The sequence below is a fragment of the Triticum aestivum genome, chromosome 7A (assembly GCF_018294505.1).
Source record: "Triticum aestivum cultivar Chinese Spring chromosome 7A, IWGSC CS RefSeq v2.1, whole genome shotgun sequence".
In the NCBI taxonomy this organism is placed as follows: domain Eukaryota; kingdom Viridiplantae; phylum Streptophyta; class Magnoliopsida; order Poales; family Poaceae; genus Triticum; species Triticum aestivum.
This window is the reverse complement of record NC_057812.1, coordinates 82965742-82981663: the sequence shown is the minus strand read 5'-3', so window position 1 is coordinate 82981663 and position 15922 is coordinate 82965742. Positions and strand designations below refer to the sequence as shown.

General features: G+C 44.5%; 1 protein-coding gene across 1 annotated transcript; it reads left to right on the top strand.

Annotated features, from left to right (window-relative positions):
- Positions 1 to 876: 876 nt before the first annotated feature.
- Positions 877 to 2649, top strand: LOC123151480 (F-box only protein 7). Its single transcript, XM_044571179.1, has one exon. The coding sequence runs from the start codon at positions 1053 to 1055 to the stop codon at positions 2424 to 2426; it is 1374 nt and encodes a 457-aa protein (XP_044427114.1). The 5' UTR covers positions 877 to 1052; the 3' UTR covers positions 2427 to 2649.
- The last annotated feature ends 13273 nt before the right edge of the window (positions 2650 to 15922 follow it).

The following is a 15922-nucleotide window of genomic DNA, read 5'->3' as shown; positions in this document are numbered from 1 at the left end:
AGTTTTTTTAAACTTGTATTTGAAAAATTAATCATATATTAGGCAAAAAATTCTTGATTTATACCAAAAATGTAGAATGAAAACACAAAAGAAACAAAGGAAAATGAAAAAACAATGAAAACAAAAAAGGAAATCAAAGAAAAATAAAAAACAAATAAACAAGTGCAAAAGAATGGAAATGCAGTGAAAACCGATAAGAGCAAGCGATGTGAATAAAAAGAAAAAGAGAAACCGAAGAAACCTAATAAAAAAATGAAAAACAAAAGAAACCAATGAAAAAGAATGGAAACCGAGAAAATCAAAGAAACATGAAAAACAAAAGAAAACTGATGAAAAATCGAAAAAGAGATAAATAAAAATGAAGAAAGAAAGAAAAGCAAAAAAAGAGTGAAAATTGAAAAAGAAAGGAAATAAAAACGAAGAAGGAATAGAAAGACGAATGAAAACCGTGAAGAGAAAATACCTTTGCGTCAAGATCCTTGTGACGGCTGATAAGACGTTCATTTGGGTTTATCTGCTGGTGAACGTTCGTCGTATAATATTTCCGAAAACATATTAAAAATGAATCGATCTCTCGCGATGAGCACACGGCGCTCGGGTGCAAAACAGACGCCCCTCCGCTCACCTCTGCAGACGCGACACAGCCCTGCCTGCCCCCACAGCGCCGCCGCCTGCGACAAAGACGGCGGAGCCACCTTCCGCTGCCAATTACTCCTGGTTGTCCGGGCCTCTCCGGTCGTTGGGTGGTGTGGCCGGCATCCTTCCAAGGCGCAGTGGAGCAATCGACGGGAACCCTTGAGGTAACTGCTCGGATTCGAATTCCGGATCTTTTCCAGAGTTTCTACGGCAAAGTCCCAGCCGCTTCCTCCTTGGATCCGGACCCCTTCTTCTAATCGGATCACAGGTGAGGTTGGACTTGGACAGGCTTCTCTATATAAGTGCAGCCAGGACGGTGTGCTTCTTCTCAGATTAGATATACAACAAGCCAAGTCCCGTTGGTTTGCCGCTGAAGCAATTCTTCTCCCACAAGACCGAGTTTTGCAATTGCTCCAATGGAGGCCTGCTGTAGCGTAGCCAGGATAGTGAGCTTTGCACATTTGGGCCTGAGAATTTTGCCCAAGTTGCTGGCTCTTTCTCCCGATTCACTGGGGAAATTCAGAAAGGTCTCACCACCGATGGAAACTGAAACTGTGGTGAGAAAATTGCCGGAGCTGCCGCAGGATGTATTGATGGAAATATTTTCACTCCTCGAGATACCTGACCTCATGCGTGCGGCCTCTGTCAGCACCTCCTGGCGCTCTGCGTATACCAGCCTATGCAACGACCTTGAGCTGTACAAACGGCCTCAGACGCCTTGCCTCCTCTACACCTCTGAATCTGCTGGTGAGAACGTCGCTTGTCTCTACAGCCTCGCGGAGAAGAGGGTCTACAATTTAACTCTCCCGGATCCACCCATCCGCAGTAGGTATCTGATTGGGTCCTCGCATGGTTGGCTAGTTACCGCAGATGACAAGTCTGAGCTCCACCTTATCAATCCGATCACTGGTCAACAGATTGCTCTCCCGCCGGTGATCACCATCGATTATGTAGAGCCAATCTTTGACGATGCAGGTACAATTGTTAAGTATGGATTGCCCGAGCAAGTGTACTGTGCGGACTCAGGCTCCAAACTCGTTGATCCCAAAATGTTAACCTATGCTCCCGACGAGCTTCGTGACCACCTCTATGTCAGGGCATTTATCTTTCCGGATCCGTCGGCAGGAAGCTACATTGTGGTTCTCATCCACGGTCCAGAAGGTGAGCTTTCGTTTGCAAGGATAGGAGATTGTAAGTGGACCTTGCTGCCCCCTGGTTGGGACTATAAACAATGCATCTACATGCATGATCTATTGTATGCATTCACGGGAACTGGAAGAATTGATACTTTTGATCTCACTGGCCCTACCGTCACGAGGAACATAACTATAGATGAGATTGACAATTACATTAGCTGGGACATGTGGTATGTTGTTCAGGCACCGTGTGACGGCCTGCTTCAAGTCCGCAGAAAGATTGAACTAATAGATGCGGCTTCTGAGGACCTCATAGCTATTAAAACTAGAAAAATCTTGTTATACAAAGTTGATATGGCAGCAGAAGAGCTTGTGGAAATAAATGGCTTGCAACATCACGTGTTGTTTCTTGGGCGTAATCAGGCACAGTACCTTAATGCTGAAGAATATCCGCAACTGAAGGAAAATTGTGTCTATTTCGCAGATGATGAGCAACATAATTGGAGGTATAAGCCGAATCCCCGGGACATAGGTGTTCTCAACTTGGATGATGACAGTACGGAAGAAATTGTATTCCAGCTTTGGTGCAGCTGGCCCAGTCCCATATGGATAACACCCAGTCTTACAGTGATGAACTTGTCATTGTACGAATAGGTAGTAACATGGCAAGTCTATTAATATATGTATTTGCCACCAAGGAGCTGATGAGTTTGACATTTGTCTGTGTGGGAAACACATCACATATGTCATTGCGTCTAAGGAGCTTGATGAGTTTGATATTTGTATATGTGGGAAACACATATTTACTTTTTTTGTGGGAATAATGAAGTGTACTTGCACTATTAGATATAAACTTAAAGAAAATAAAAGAGGTAGTTAATGGATCTATATTATCAGTACTGCAAAACAAAAATTTGCTCCTCAGGTCACCTGCACTTTGATGCGGATAGACCACCAAACTCAAAGAAACACGGGCAATTTTAGTTTTCATATTATAATTTGATTCGCTGAGCTATTTATTTTGTTGTGCCGCATTGATTCTCAAGGAGCACCGCTTGCCAACATTTCCTTACATACTTCCATTTTAGGAACCACCACCCTTGTTTTTTTGACAGAAAATAGACTTTATTTGACGAAATAGGGTTTCCTCCCGCTTTGTATTATAAAGCAAACATCACCGATACAACCGGTGCTGGGGCGAAAGCAGCACATGCACGCCCAAAAGAAACGAAAGAGAAAAAGAAAAGAAACAAAAGCCGACACCGGTGGATCAACAAAAAAACGAAGAAGCTTCGCGACCGCCGCGCCCACTGGGATCCTCCACTAAGCTCCTATACTCCGGAGCGCCGGTACCAATCAACACCTCCAAGAAGGGATGCGACGATGACGATGCTGCTGCCAAGGGTTTCCCCCGGTACACGACGAGGAGAGAGAAAGGGTACCTCCGACGCCCTCCAGGAAGGTTCGGTGGCTCCGTCAGGCACCACCGCGTCGGAGTCGGCTCGGCCGACATGGATTTCTACCGATCCCAACCTTCACCTCGGGCGATCCGGAGCACGCCACCAAACAAACCACCACTCTGCGCCAAAACGGTCTTGAAGCTTCCGCGCCGTCTCACCACGGCACCGCAAAAGGGGCCTGCTCAACGAAGAAGAGGAGCCGGGACTCGGGACAGCAGCATCGTCGGCACGCGGGAGGGCCCAGCCGCCACCGTCAACGGCGGTAACCGACCGGGCGTGACAGCAGGAGCATACCGGTCCCGTGGGCCCACAGGTCTGTCCGGGTCCGTCGATGCCCGTAAAGCTACCGCCTTCACGCTGCAGAAGGCATGCCGTCGGCGCCACCACCTCGAGTCCGAGTCGCTCCTCCTCTGCGCCACGTAGAGGACGTCGAAGCCATGCCAATGGCCAGCCCGCTAGGACCCAGATGGGGCCGGGAGGGCCCAGATCTGGACCGGGGGCGCACCGCCGGCCACCGCACGTCACCACGTCGCCCTGCCACCAAGCGCAACACCGCCGCCTCGCCCACCTTCAGCAACCGCCGCCGAGTCGCCGGGCCGCCGCCCAGCCGAGCAGCACCGCTGTCGTCACCTGCCCCGGGAAGGGGACGAGCACGCGGGGACAGAAGGGCCCGTCGCTGCCGGCACCACCCGGGCCAGCACCTGGGGCATCCGCCGGCGGCGGCGGGGGAGATCCAACAGAGGGGGTCCGCGAGGAAGGGGAGGGGGCGCGCCGCCCCGGCCACCTCCCGGGGAGGTGGCGCAGGGGCGGGAACAGGAGGGGGAAGGGGAAGAGGGGGGCGAGAAGGGCCGGGGCGCGCGCGCCGACGGCCTGTGGCGGCGGGAGGGGGCTAGGGCGGCGGCGGAAACCCTAGCGGGAGGGAGCGGGTCGGGACCTTTTGGGAGCGGCGGTGGAAACCCTAGCAGGAGGGAGCGGAAATAGACTTTATTTCTCATATGATTATCATATTATTTACAAAAAGGTGAGAAATAAAGTCAGGGATCTCAGTATCCCAAGTACCGGAGTTGCTAGAGCTAAAAGAGTGCCTAGCTATGTCATCAGCAGCCACCTGATTAGCCTCCCAAAAGCAATGCATAAAGGAGACTAGTGATTGGGGCCCGCCATTGCGGGCTGCTTGAGAGAAAGCATGCATGCCTCATCATTATGTCAAAAAAAAAATTCTCGCGTCACGTGAACATCACAACCATCTTAAAAGGATAAAGGAAAAGCCTAGAAAATCTTTTTCCCCAAAAAAGTCTCACTACCATTTAAAAAAAAATTCACCGTGACTAACCAGCATGCGCCACATGGCGTAGCTGGTTGTCCATCATTCTAGCGCCTTAATGGGTTTAATGTTCGCAGAGTCCAGCGACAGTTGCTTACACTCAGCAATAAGGGCTACGTCTGGTCCAAAATATGCATCCATCAGGTGAACCAATTCCACTACAAACATACAATTAGACTCTTATATCAGTGTTGTACCACCACCCTCGTTCACCCTTCCGCACACATCTGCATCCTCCATTCCACTCCGAATTTTCAACCGAGAGTTGGCAGATTAGTGTAAGCCACCCTCCAGATGAAACAATGATTTTTACTATAGCCAGGCAGGATCAACATATTCGCCCAAAACAGATTATCATTATTTTTTTGCGGGTGAAAACAGATCATCATTTTACCTTTTATTACTTGTGTTCACGAAAACCTAAAAATCAAGTCTGATCATGCTACTAACAAACTATTGTTTGCACACGAACATGTCACCGTGTACCCTCGACGCCAGGGGTGATACACCGCAGCTCACGTCGAAGGATACCCGACCGGCAGCGCGATACGCAGGACAACCAACAGATGCTTTTGAGGATCCGAAATCCCCACACGCCCGGGAGGGACCCCGTCAGGGCGTGCGGCGGCTATGGGCTGCCCTAGGTCGACCTGATCGCCCCTAGGAACTCGAGGTTCGGCGCCCTGCAACAAGAAGCACGAATGACGAACGAGGAAGAAGAAGAACAAGGGAGAAGGTAAAAGATAAAAAGTGGTAGATGATTTTGTCTATTGTGTGTTGTTCAATCGGCCGTCACCTCTTATCTATATAAGAGGCGGATTGACTTCCCGTACAAGAAAATGACTTGCCTTGCCGTCCAAATCATCAAAATCTAACCAAATTCGGACTTCTCATGACCTCCAGCTCGGATGTCCGGCTCTAGGCCCGGATGATGCGGGCAAACCCAGATTTCTGCGACCTCCGACCCGGATGTCCGGCTCTAGGCCCGGATGATCCGGCTCTAGGCCCGGATGATCCGGCCAAAGCTAGATTTCTGACATCAGTCCACTAATCGGGTTGTAACTTTTCATAAAAACTTGTATTAAGATGATTTTTCTATCAAAATCAAGCGTTTCGACGAGGCGCACAACTTTGTCGCTGAACACTTTTCGATTTGAGGTCATCTTGAGGGTGTCTCGGGATGTTTCATAAAGTCTGCAGTTGAAAAAGTTGTTCGGACGTCCAGTCTTTGTCCGGATCGTCCCGATTCTACCCGCATCATCCGGGGCTACACCCAGATCATGGCTTTATCTTTATGCTTATGTTCTTTGGGTTATTTGTTCGGCCCTCGGCCGGATGATCTGGACCCCGGTCCGGATGATTCGGCCATGCAGTGCTGCGGCGTATAGTTTTGGCTGTAGAACTCTCATACGACTTCGTATGGAAGCGATTTTTATATCAAAATCGTTCGTATCAACAAGACGAAGAACTTTGCTGTTTTAACTTTTTCCATCTGAGGTCATCTTAATTAGGTTTCATGCCATTCTTTAATCTGACGTCAATACGAGCATCTCTAAAATTGTCATAACTTTTGCATCCGAGCTCCGTTTTGGACCATCTCTATATCTATTTTGACCAGCTTGAAGAGAGCCATCCAATGGTGACATGAAGTCATGAATTTGACCTTATCTTGCTACAGACTCAAGTCATTTTTTGCGATCATGCCATTGTCGAGCGTCAACACATGCCCCCTATTTTTCGGCAAAACTAGTGTGCCGAAAAATAACTTGTACCGTGTTGGTTCTAAGGACGATGTCAACACTCCATTGGCCACTTTGCATGTGCTTAGGGCGATAAATATATATCAGCCATTATTTGTTTGAATCCTTGATGCAAACTTGGATGAAACCTTCTCAACTTCATTAACAATCCGATGATAAAGTTCCATATATATGTATCTCAAGGTCATCCTCCGAACCATATTGTTCACCCTTTTGCTAGGATTTTGCAAATAATCAACAATAAACTTTCTTCAATCCTGACTTTCGGCTGCATAAAAAATTCATTAGTGGCCGAAGCGGTGGACTTCGGTTCGGCCTTACCTCTGTCAACGAGACTAAGCATCGGCTATTGATTGAAATGCAATACACCATGATTAATATAGTAGCCGGATGCTTGCTGTGCCAACTCTCTCAAATTGTCATGTCTAGACATATGAACAATTTTAAAGCAACCCAAGGTAAATTTTGTATCTAGACATACCTCAAGATAAACTATAGGTGATTTGTTAAAACATTGATAACTCTTGGATATTTATTGCACTACTCATAATGAATCACCGAAAGCCTCAATATATATCACACGTATAGCATGTAAAAGGTTCAATCCGAATAACAATGCATATTCGGCTTTGATTAATTATGCAAAAAATATTCTAAGTGGCATGAGGCTTCACAAAATTGCACCATAAGAAGATATATAAACAACATCAACACCTTGGCTATTATGAATTCAACCATCAAAACATAATCTCCATAGTACTAGAGAGACAAGGCTAATATCAATAATATGCATGTCATAAATCCGATGCTCAATAATGAAACCAACAATGATTTGGTCTCTCATAGACTAGAAATATTTGTAGGCCAAATCATATATATTAAATCAGAGCATAAGCCCACTCACCATTTCCGCAACTATGAATTGGTCTATGCAACATGTATTCAATGACATCGGTCATTATGTCTTAACTCCATTCAATCATAAAATATGCATACATATAAATTTCCATGAGCACATACCTTGTCTCGCTCTCCAATCGAACTAAGGACGATGTTAGAATACCACATCGGCCATGCATTGACATGCATACTCTTAGGACGATAGATAAATATCAGCCATTACGATAAGGTTCATTAGAATTCACCGACCAAAGTATGTATAGCCGGAATAAACAAATGAAATAAAAATTAAATATTTCGGCCCTTTGGATTAGCAACAAAAATTAGCTGATAAAATGTATAGAGATTTGGTAATACCCTCTCATGATGCAGAAAATTATGTCGCGTCCATGGATTGAAATGAATCCATGGAAGGTAATTGATCATACCTAGGGATGAATTCCATGGCAAAGGCATCAATGGCATGGTTGAAGGAAATGGATGATGTGCTAACCGAAGATTTTGATGTTGCGATGCACACCTTTGGCTTAATTTTTTGTTGCTTCCATCCTTCTCTTTCTTCACTTTTATTATAGTTGTTGCAATAGAAGCATCCACATCGTTTTTGTTTTGATTGATCCTCTTGGGAACCCATGCCATGTTCTTATTTCTCAACTCTTGTGCACTAAGATTTTGTAATTCCTTCTTTTGCCAATACGATAAGCCGAGTGGGCACCTCGGCTGTGATTCTGTTACGACCAATGACAATTCTTTTTTGGCCTTGTGCACTGGCAACTTCTTTTCTTCAGATTTGGCACTTTGACTCTCAACAATTGATTGCTTCATCTCATTGCGTGTAGTAGCCAATGTCAACACTTTCATTGGCTCTTTTTATTTGAGATCAAATCCGAAGTACCACTCTTACGACCATCTCTTTTAACGCGGTAAACTTGCTTGACTACCTCTTTCTTCTTCCTTGAGATCCGTACCGATTCCTTACGATTGAAAAGGTCTGTAACATGTGATTGTTCAAATGTTGTTTTTCTCGGAGCTGCATAATATTGGTGAGATGGTCTAAAATAAGATAGAGAATGTGACCTTGTATCATACCTGTCCCATGATGGATCTGGATCTACATAAACATAGGGAGGCATCCACGGCATTCGCATTGGCGGCCCAAAATAAGGATATGAATATGTTGCATAAAAATTCCCACTTTGCCAATATCGATCCTGATATTTGTGCCTCAGGGGTGATCTTGGTTTCTTTGCATGATTCGGCCGATAAGCATTCTTCTCTTCACTCTTCTTTTGATATTTATCCAATAGTTCAACGAAGGTGATTTTTGATCTCTTACACTTGCGCTTATTTCGGCCTTTGTTCTCTTTAGGTTCACTTTCATCGATCATTGGATTTGCTTGCTGCCCCCTGTCCTTGGCGTCTTCATTGTAGCTTCGACGGAATTCTCGGCCTCAAGATTATGTTCATTATGCTCTTCAACAACTTCTCTTCTTGAAATCTTGATCTCGGCACCTGCAATTTTTACCTTCTCTTTAAATGGATCGGCTTGAAGCAGCAGATGCATAAACTTTTTGAAGGAAATATGCCCTAGAGGCAATAATAAAGTTGTTATTTATATTTCCTTATATCATGATAAATGTTTATTATTGATGCTAGAATTGTATTAACCAGAAACTTAGTACATGTGTGGATACATAGACAAACAGAGTGTCACCAGTATGCCTCTACTTGACTAGCTCGTTGAATCAAAGATGGTTAAGTTTCCTAGCCATAGACATGAGTTGTCATTTGATTAACGGGATCACATCATTACAGAATGATGTGATTGACTTGACCCATTCCGTTAGCTTATCATTTTATCGTTTAGTATATTGCTATTGCTTTCTTCATGATTTATACATGTTCCTGTGACTATGAGATTATGCAACTCCCGAATACTGGAGGAACACTTTGTGTGCTACCAAACATCACAACGTAACTAGGTAATTATAAAGGTGCTCTACAGGTGTCTCCGATGGTGTTTGTTGAGTTGGCATAGATCGAGATTAGGATTTGTCAGTCCGATTGTCGGAGAGGTATCTCTGGGCCCTCTCGGTAATGCACATCACTATAAGCCTTGGAAGCAATGTGAATAATGAGTTAGTTGCGGGATGATGCATTACAGAACGAGTAAAAAGACTTGCCGGCAACGAGATTGAACTAGGTATTGAGATACCGACGATCGAATCTCGGGCAAGTAACATACCGATGACAAAGGGAACAACGTATGTTGTTATGCGGTTTGACCGATAAAGATCTTCGTAGAATATGTGGGAGCCAATATGAGTACCCAGGTTCCACTATTGGTTATTGACCGGAAACGTGTCTCGGTCATGTCTACATAGTTCTCGAACCCGTAGGATCCGCACGCTTAACGTTCAGTGACGATCGGTATTATGAGTTTATGTGTTTTGATGTACCGATGGTAGTCCGGAGTCCCGGATGAGATCGGGGACATGACGAGGAGTCTCGAAATGGTCGATACGTAAAGATCGATATATTGAACGACTATATTCGGACATCGGAAAGGTTCCGGGTGATTCGGGTATTTTTCGGAGTATCGGGGAGTTACGGGAATACGGGGGAAGAAGTATTGGGCCTCATGGGCCAAGTGGTGGAAGAGAGGAGGCAGGACAAGGCAGGGCGTGCGGCCCCCTAGCCCAAACCGAATTGGACTAGGGGGCCGGCCCCCCTTTCCTCCTTTCCTCCCTCTCCTTCCTTCTCCCTCCCTCCCTTTTGGTGGACTCCTACTAGGACTTGGAGTGCTAGTAGGACTCCACACTTGGGCGCGCCTCTAGGGCCGGCCGGCCTCCCCTCCTCTCCTCCTTTATATACTGAAGCAAGGGGCACCCCATAGACACACAGGTTGATCAGTTGATCTTTTAGCCGTGTGCGGTGCCCCCCTCCACCATAATCCACCTTGGTCATATCGTAGCGGTGCTTAGGCGAAGCCCTGCGTCGGTAGCATCATTATCACCGTCATCACGCCGTCGTGCTAACGGAACTCTTCCATGAAGCTCTGCTGGATCGGAGTTCGTGGGATGTCATCGAGCTGAACGTGTGCTGAACTCGGAGGTGCCGTATGTTCGGTACTTGGATCGGTCGGATCGTGAAGACGTACGACTACATCAACCGCGTTGTTCTAATGCTTTTGCTTTCGGTCTACGAGGGTACGTGGACAACACTCTCCCCTCTCGTTGCTATGCATCACCATGATCTTGCGTGTGCGTAGGAAAATTTTGAAATTACTATGTTCCCCAACAGCGGCATCCGAGTCAGGTTTATGCGTAGATGTTATATGCACAAGTAGAACACAAGTGAGTTGTCGGCCATACAAGTCATGATCCTTACCAGCATGTCATACTTTGATTCGGCGGTATTGTTGGATGAAGCGGCCCAGACCGACATTATGCATACGCTTACGCGAGACTGGTTCTACCGACGTGCTTCGCACATAGGTGGCTGGCGGGTGTCAGTTTCTCCAACTTTAGTTGAATCGAGTGTGGCTACGCCCGGTCCTTGTGAAGGTTAAAACAACACATACTTGACGAAATATCGTTGTGGTTTTGATGCGTAGGTAAGAACGGTTCTTGCTCAGCCCGTAGCAGCCACGTAAAATTTGCAACAACAAAGTAGAGGATGTCTAACTTGTTTTTGCAGGGCATGTTGTGATGTGATATGGTCAAGACATGATGCTAAATTTTATTGTATGAGATGATCATGTTTTGTAACCGAGTTATCGGCAACTGGCAGGAGCCATATGGTTGTTGCTTTATTGTATGAAATGCAAGCACCATGTAATTGCTTTACTTTATCACTAAGCGGTAGCGATAGTCGTAGAAGCAATAGTTGGCGAGACGACAAGGATGCTACGATGGAGATCAAGGTGTCGCGCCGGTGACGATGGTGATCATGGCAGTGCTTTGGAGATGGAGATCAAAGGCACAAGATTATAATGGCCATATCATATCACTTATATTGATTGCATGTGATGTTTATCCTTTATGCATCTTATTATTATTAGTTCGACGGTAGCATTATAAGATGATCTCTCACTAAATTTCAAGGTACAAGTGTTCTCCCTGAGTATGCGTCGTTGTGACAGTTCTTCATGCTGAGACACCACGTGATGATCGGGTGTGATAAGCTCTACGTTCACATACAATGGGTGCAAGCCAGTTTTGCACACGCAGAATACTCGGGTTAAACTTGACGAGCCTAGCATATGCAGATATGGCCTCGGAACACTGGAGACCGAAAGGTCGAGCGTGAATCATATAGAAGATATGATCAACATTGTGATGTTCACCATTGAAAACTACTCCATCTCACGTGGTGATCGGACATGGTTTAGTTGATATGGATCACGTGATCACTTAGATGATTAGAGGGATGTCTATCTAAGTGGGAGTTCTTAAGTAATATGATTAATTGAACTTTAATTTATCATGAACTTAGTCCTGGTAGTATTAGTATAACTATGTTGTAGATCAATAGCCCGCGTTTAGCTCCCCTGTTTTATTTTTGATATGTTCCTAGAGAAAACTAAGTTGAAAGATGTTAGTAGCAATGATGCGGATTGGATCCGTGATCTGAGGATTATCCTCATTGCTGCACAGAAGAATTATGTCCTTGATGCACCGTTAGGTGACAGACCGATTGCAGGAGCAAATGCACACGTTATGAACGTTTGGCAAGCTCGATATGATGACTACTTGATAGTTTAGTGCACCATGCTTTACAGCTTAGAATCGGGGCTTCAAAGACGTTTTTGAAATGCCACAGAGCATATGAGATGATTCCAAGAGTTGAAATTAGTATTTCAGACTCATGCCCATGTCGAAAGGTATGAGACCTTTAACAAGTACTTTGCCTACAAGATGGAGGAGAATAGCTCAGCTAGTGAGCATGTGCTCAGAATGTCCGAGTACTACAATCACTTGAATCAAGTGGGAGTTAATCTTCCAGATAAGATAGTGATTGACAGAGTTCTCTAGTCACTATCACCAAGTTACTAGAACTTTGTGATGAACTATAATATGCAAGGGATAACGGAAACGATTCCCAAGCTCTTCGTGATGCAGAAATCGACGAAGGTAGAAATCAAGAAAAGCATCAAGTGTTGATGGTTGACAAGACCACTAGTTTCAAGAAAAGGGCAAAGGGATAGAAAGGGAACTTCAAGAGGAATGACAAGCACGTTGTCACTTGCTACCTCTTGAGCTTGCGTTTGTTTTCGCCGAAGAGGAGAGGATGATGCAGCAAAGTAGCGTAAGTACTTCCCTCAGTTTTTGAGAACCAAGGTATCAATCCAGTAGGAGGCCACGCTCAAGTCCCTCGTACCTGCACAAAACGATAGCTACTCGCAACCAACGCGATTAGGGGTTGTCAATCCCTTCACGGTCACTTACGAGAGTGAGATCTGATAGAGATAATATTTTTGGTATAAAGATGCAAAGTGAAAAGTAAAAGGCAAAGTAAAAAAGCAAAGCAAGATTAAAGTGATGGAGACTGATATGATGAGAATAGACCCGGGGGCCATAGGTTTCACTAGTGGCTTCTCTCATGAGAATAAGTATTCTACGGTGGGTGAACAAATTACTGTTGAGCAACTGACAGAATTGAGCATAGTTATGAGAATATCTAGGCATGATCATGTATATAGGCATCACGTCCGTGACAAGTAGATCGAAACGATTCTACATCTACTACTATTACTCCACTCATCGACCGCTATCTAGCATGCTTCTAGAGTATTAAGTTAAAAACAGAGTAACGCTTTAAGCAAGATGACATGATGTAGAGAGATAAGTTCATGCAATATGAAATATACCCCATCTTGTTATCCTCGATGGCAACGATACAATACGTGCCTTGCTGCCCCTTCTGTCACTGGGAAAGGACACCGCAAGATCGAACCCAAAGCTAAGCACTTCTCCCATGGCAAGAACTACCAATCTAGTTGGCCAAACCAAATGGATAATTCAAAGAGACTTGCAAAGATAAGCAATCATACATAAAAGAATTCAGAGAAGATTCAAATATTGTTCATAGATAGACTTGATCATAAACCCACAATTCATCGGTCTCAACAAAAACACCGCAAAAATAAGAAGATTACATCGTATAGATCTCCACAAGAGAGGGGGAGAACATTGTATTGAGATCCAAAATGAGAGAAGAAGCCATCTAGCTAATAACTATGGACCCGAAGGTCTGAGGTAAGCTACTCACACTTCATCGGAGAGGCTATGATGATGTAGAAGCCCTCCGTGATGACGGCCCTTTCCGGCGGAGCTCCGGAACAGGCCCCAAGATGGGATCTCGTGGATACAGAAAGTTGCTGCGGTGGAATTAGGTTTTTGGATCCTGTTCTGATCTTTTGGGGGTACGTGGATATATATAGGAGGAAGAAGTACGTCGGTGGAGCTTCGGTGGGCCCATGAGGGTGGGGGGCGCGCCTGGGGGTGTAGAGCGCGCCCCCTACCTCGTGCCCACCTTGAAGCTTCCTTGGCGTAGGGTCCAAATCTCGTGGGTCATATTCGGGAAGAAAATCACGTTCCAGAAAGGATTATTCTGTTTGGACTCCGTTTGATATTCCATTTCTTTGAAACACTGAAATAGGCAAAAAATGGCTGGGCCTCCGGTTAATAGGTTAGTCCCAAAAATAATATAAAAGTGGAAAATAAAGCCCAATATAGTCCAAAACAGTAGATAATATAGCATGGAGCAATCAAAATTATAGATACGTTGGAGACGTATCATCACTCCCGTGAAGAAACCCAAAGCTAGACTTAAGCCTGAAACTGAGTGCTTCTACTGCAAAGGAAATGGTCACTGGAAGTGGAACTGCCCTAGATACTTGGTGGATAACAAGGATGGCAAAGTGAACAAATGTATATTGGATATACATGTTATTGATGTTTACTTTGCTAGTGTGTATAGCAACCCCTCGGCATTTGATACTGATTTAGTTGCTAAGAGTAGTAACTCGAAACGGGAGTTGCAGAATGAACAAAAACTAGTTAAGGGCGAGGTGACAATGTGTGTTGGAAGTAGTTCCAAGATTGATATGATCATCATCGCACACTCCCTATACTTTCGGGATTAGTGTTGAACCTAAATAAGTGTTATTTGGTGTTTGCGTTGAGCATGAATATGATTTGATCATGTTTATTGCAATACGGTTATTCATTTAAGTTACAGAACAATTGTTGTTCTGTTTACACGAATAAAACCTTCTATGGTCATACACCCAATGAAAATAGTTTGTTGGATCTCGATTGTAGTGACACACATATTGATAATATTGAAGCCAAAAGATGCAGAGTTGATAATGATAGTGTGACTTATTTGTGGCACTGCCGTTTAGGTCATATTGGTGTAAAGCGCATGAAGAAAATCCATTCTGATGGACTTTTGGAATCACTTGGTACTTGGGAACCATGCCTCATGGGCAAGATGACTAAAATGCCGTTCTCTGGAACAATGGAGCGAGCAACAAATTTGTTGGAAATCATACATACTGATGTATGTGGTCCGATAAATGTTGAGGCTTGCGGCGGGTATCGTTATTTTCTCACCTTCACAGATGATTTGAGCAGATATGGGTATATCTACTTGATGAAACAAAAGTCTGAAACATTTGAAAAGTTCAAAGAATTTCAGAGTGAAGTGGGAAATCATCGTGACAAGAAAATAAAGTTTCTACGATCTGATCGCGGAGACGAATATTTGAGTTACGAGTTTGGTCTTTAATTAAAACAATGTGGAATAGTTTCACAAATTTGTGCCACCTAGAACACCACAACATAATGGTGTGTCCGAACGTCATAACCGTACTTTATTGGATATAGTGCAATGTATGATGTTTCTTACCGATTTACCACTATCATTTTGGGGTTATGCATTGACAGCTGCATTCACGTTAAATAGGGCACCATATAAATCCGTTGAGACAATACCATATGAACTGTGGTTTGGCAAGAAACCAAAGTTGTCGTTTCTTAAAGTTCGGGGTTGCGATTCTTATGTGAAAAAGTTTCATCCTGATAAGCTCAAACCCAAATCGGAGAAATGTGTCTTCATAGGATACCCAAAGGAGACAGTTGGGTACACCTTCTATCACAGATCCGAAGGCAAGACATTCGTTGCTAAGAATGGATCCTTTCTAGAGAAGGAGTTTCTCTCGAAAGAAGTGAGTGGGAGGAATGTAGAACTTGATGAGGTAACTGAACCTGCTCCCTTATTGGAAAGTAGTTCATCACAGAAATCTGTTCCTATGACTACTACACCAATTAGTGAGGAAGCTAATGATGATGATCATGTAACTTCAGATCAAGTTACTACCGAACCTCGTAGGTCAACCAGAGTGAGATCCGCACCAGAGTGGTATGATAATCCTGTTCTGGAGGTCATATTACTTGACCATGACCAACCTACAAACTACGAGGAAGCGATGATGAGCCCAGATTCCGCGAAATGGCTTGAGGCCATGAAATCTGAGATAGGATCCATGTATGAGAACAAAATGTGGACTTTGGTTGACTTGCTCGATGATCGGCAAGCCATAGAAAATAAATGGATCTTCAAGAGGAAGACGAACGCTGATAGTAGTGTTACTATCTACAAAGATAGACTTGTCGAAAAAGGTTTGACAAAGTTCAA

Bases quoted from the DNA above. Each gene is read 5' to 3' on its own strand.
- LOC123151480 (XM_044571179.1), top strand. From the start codon at position 1,053: ATGGAGGCCTGCTGTAGCGTAGCCAGGATAGTGAGCTTTGCACATTTG.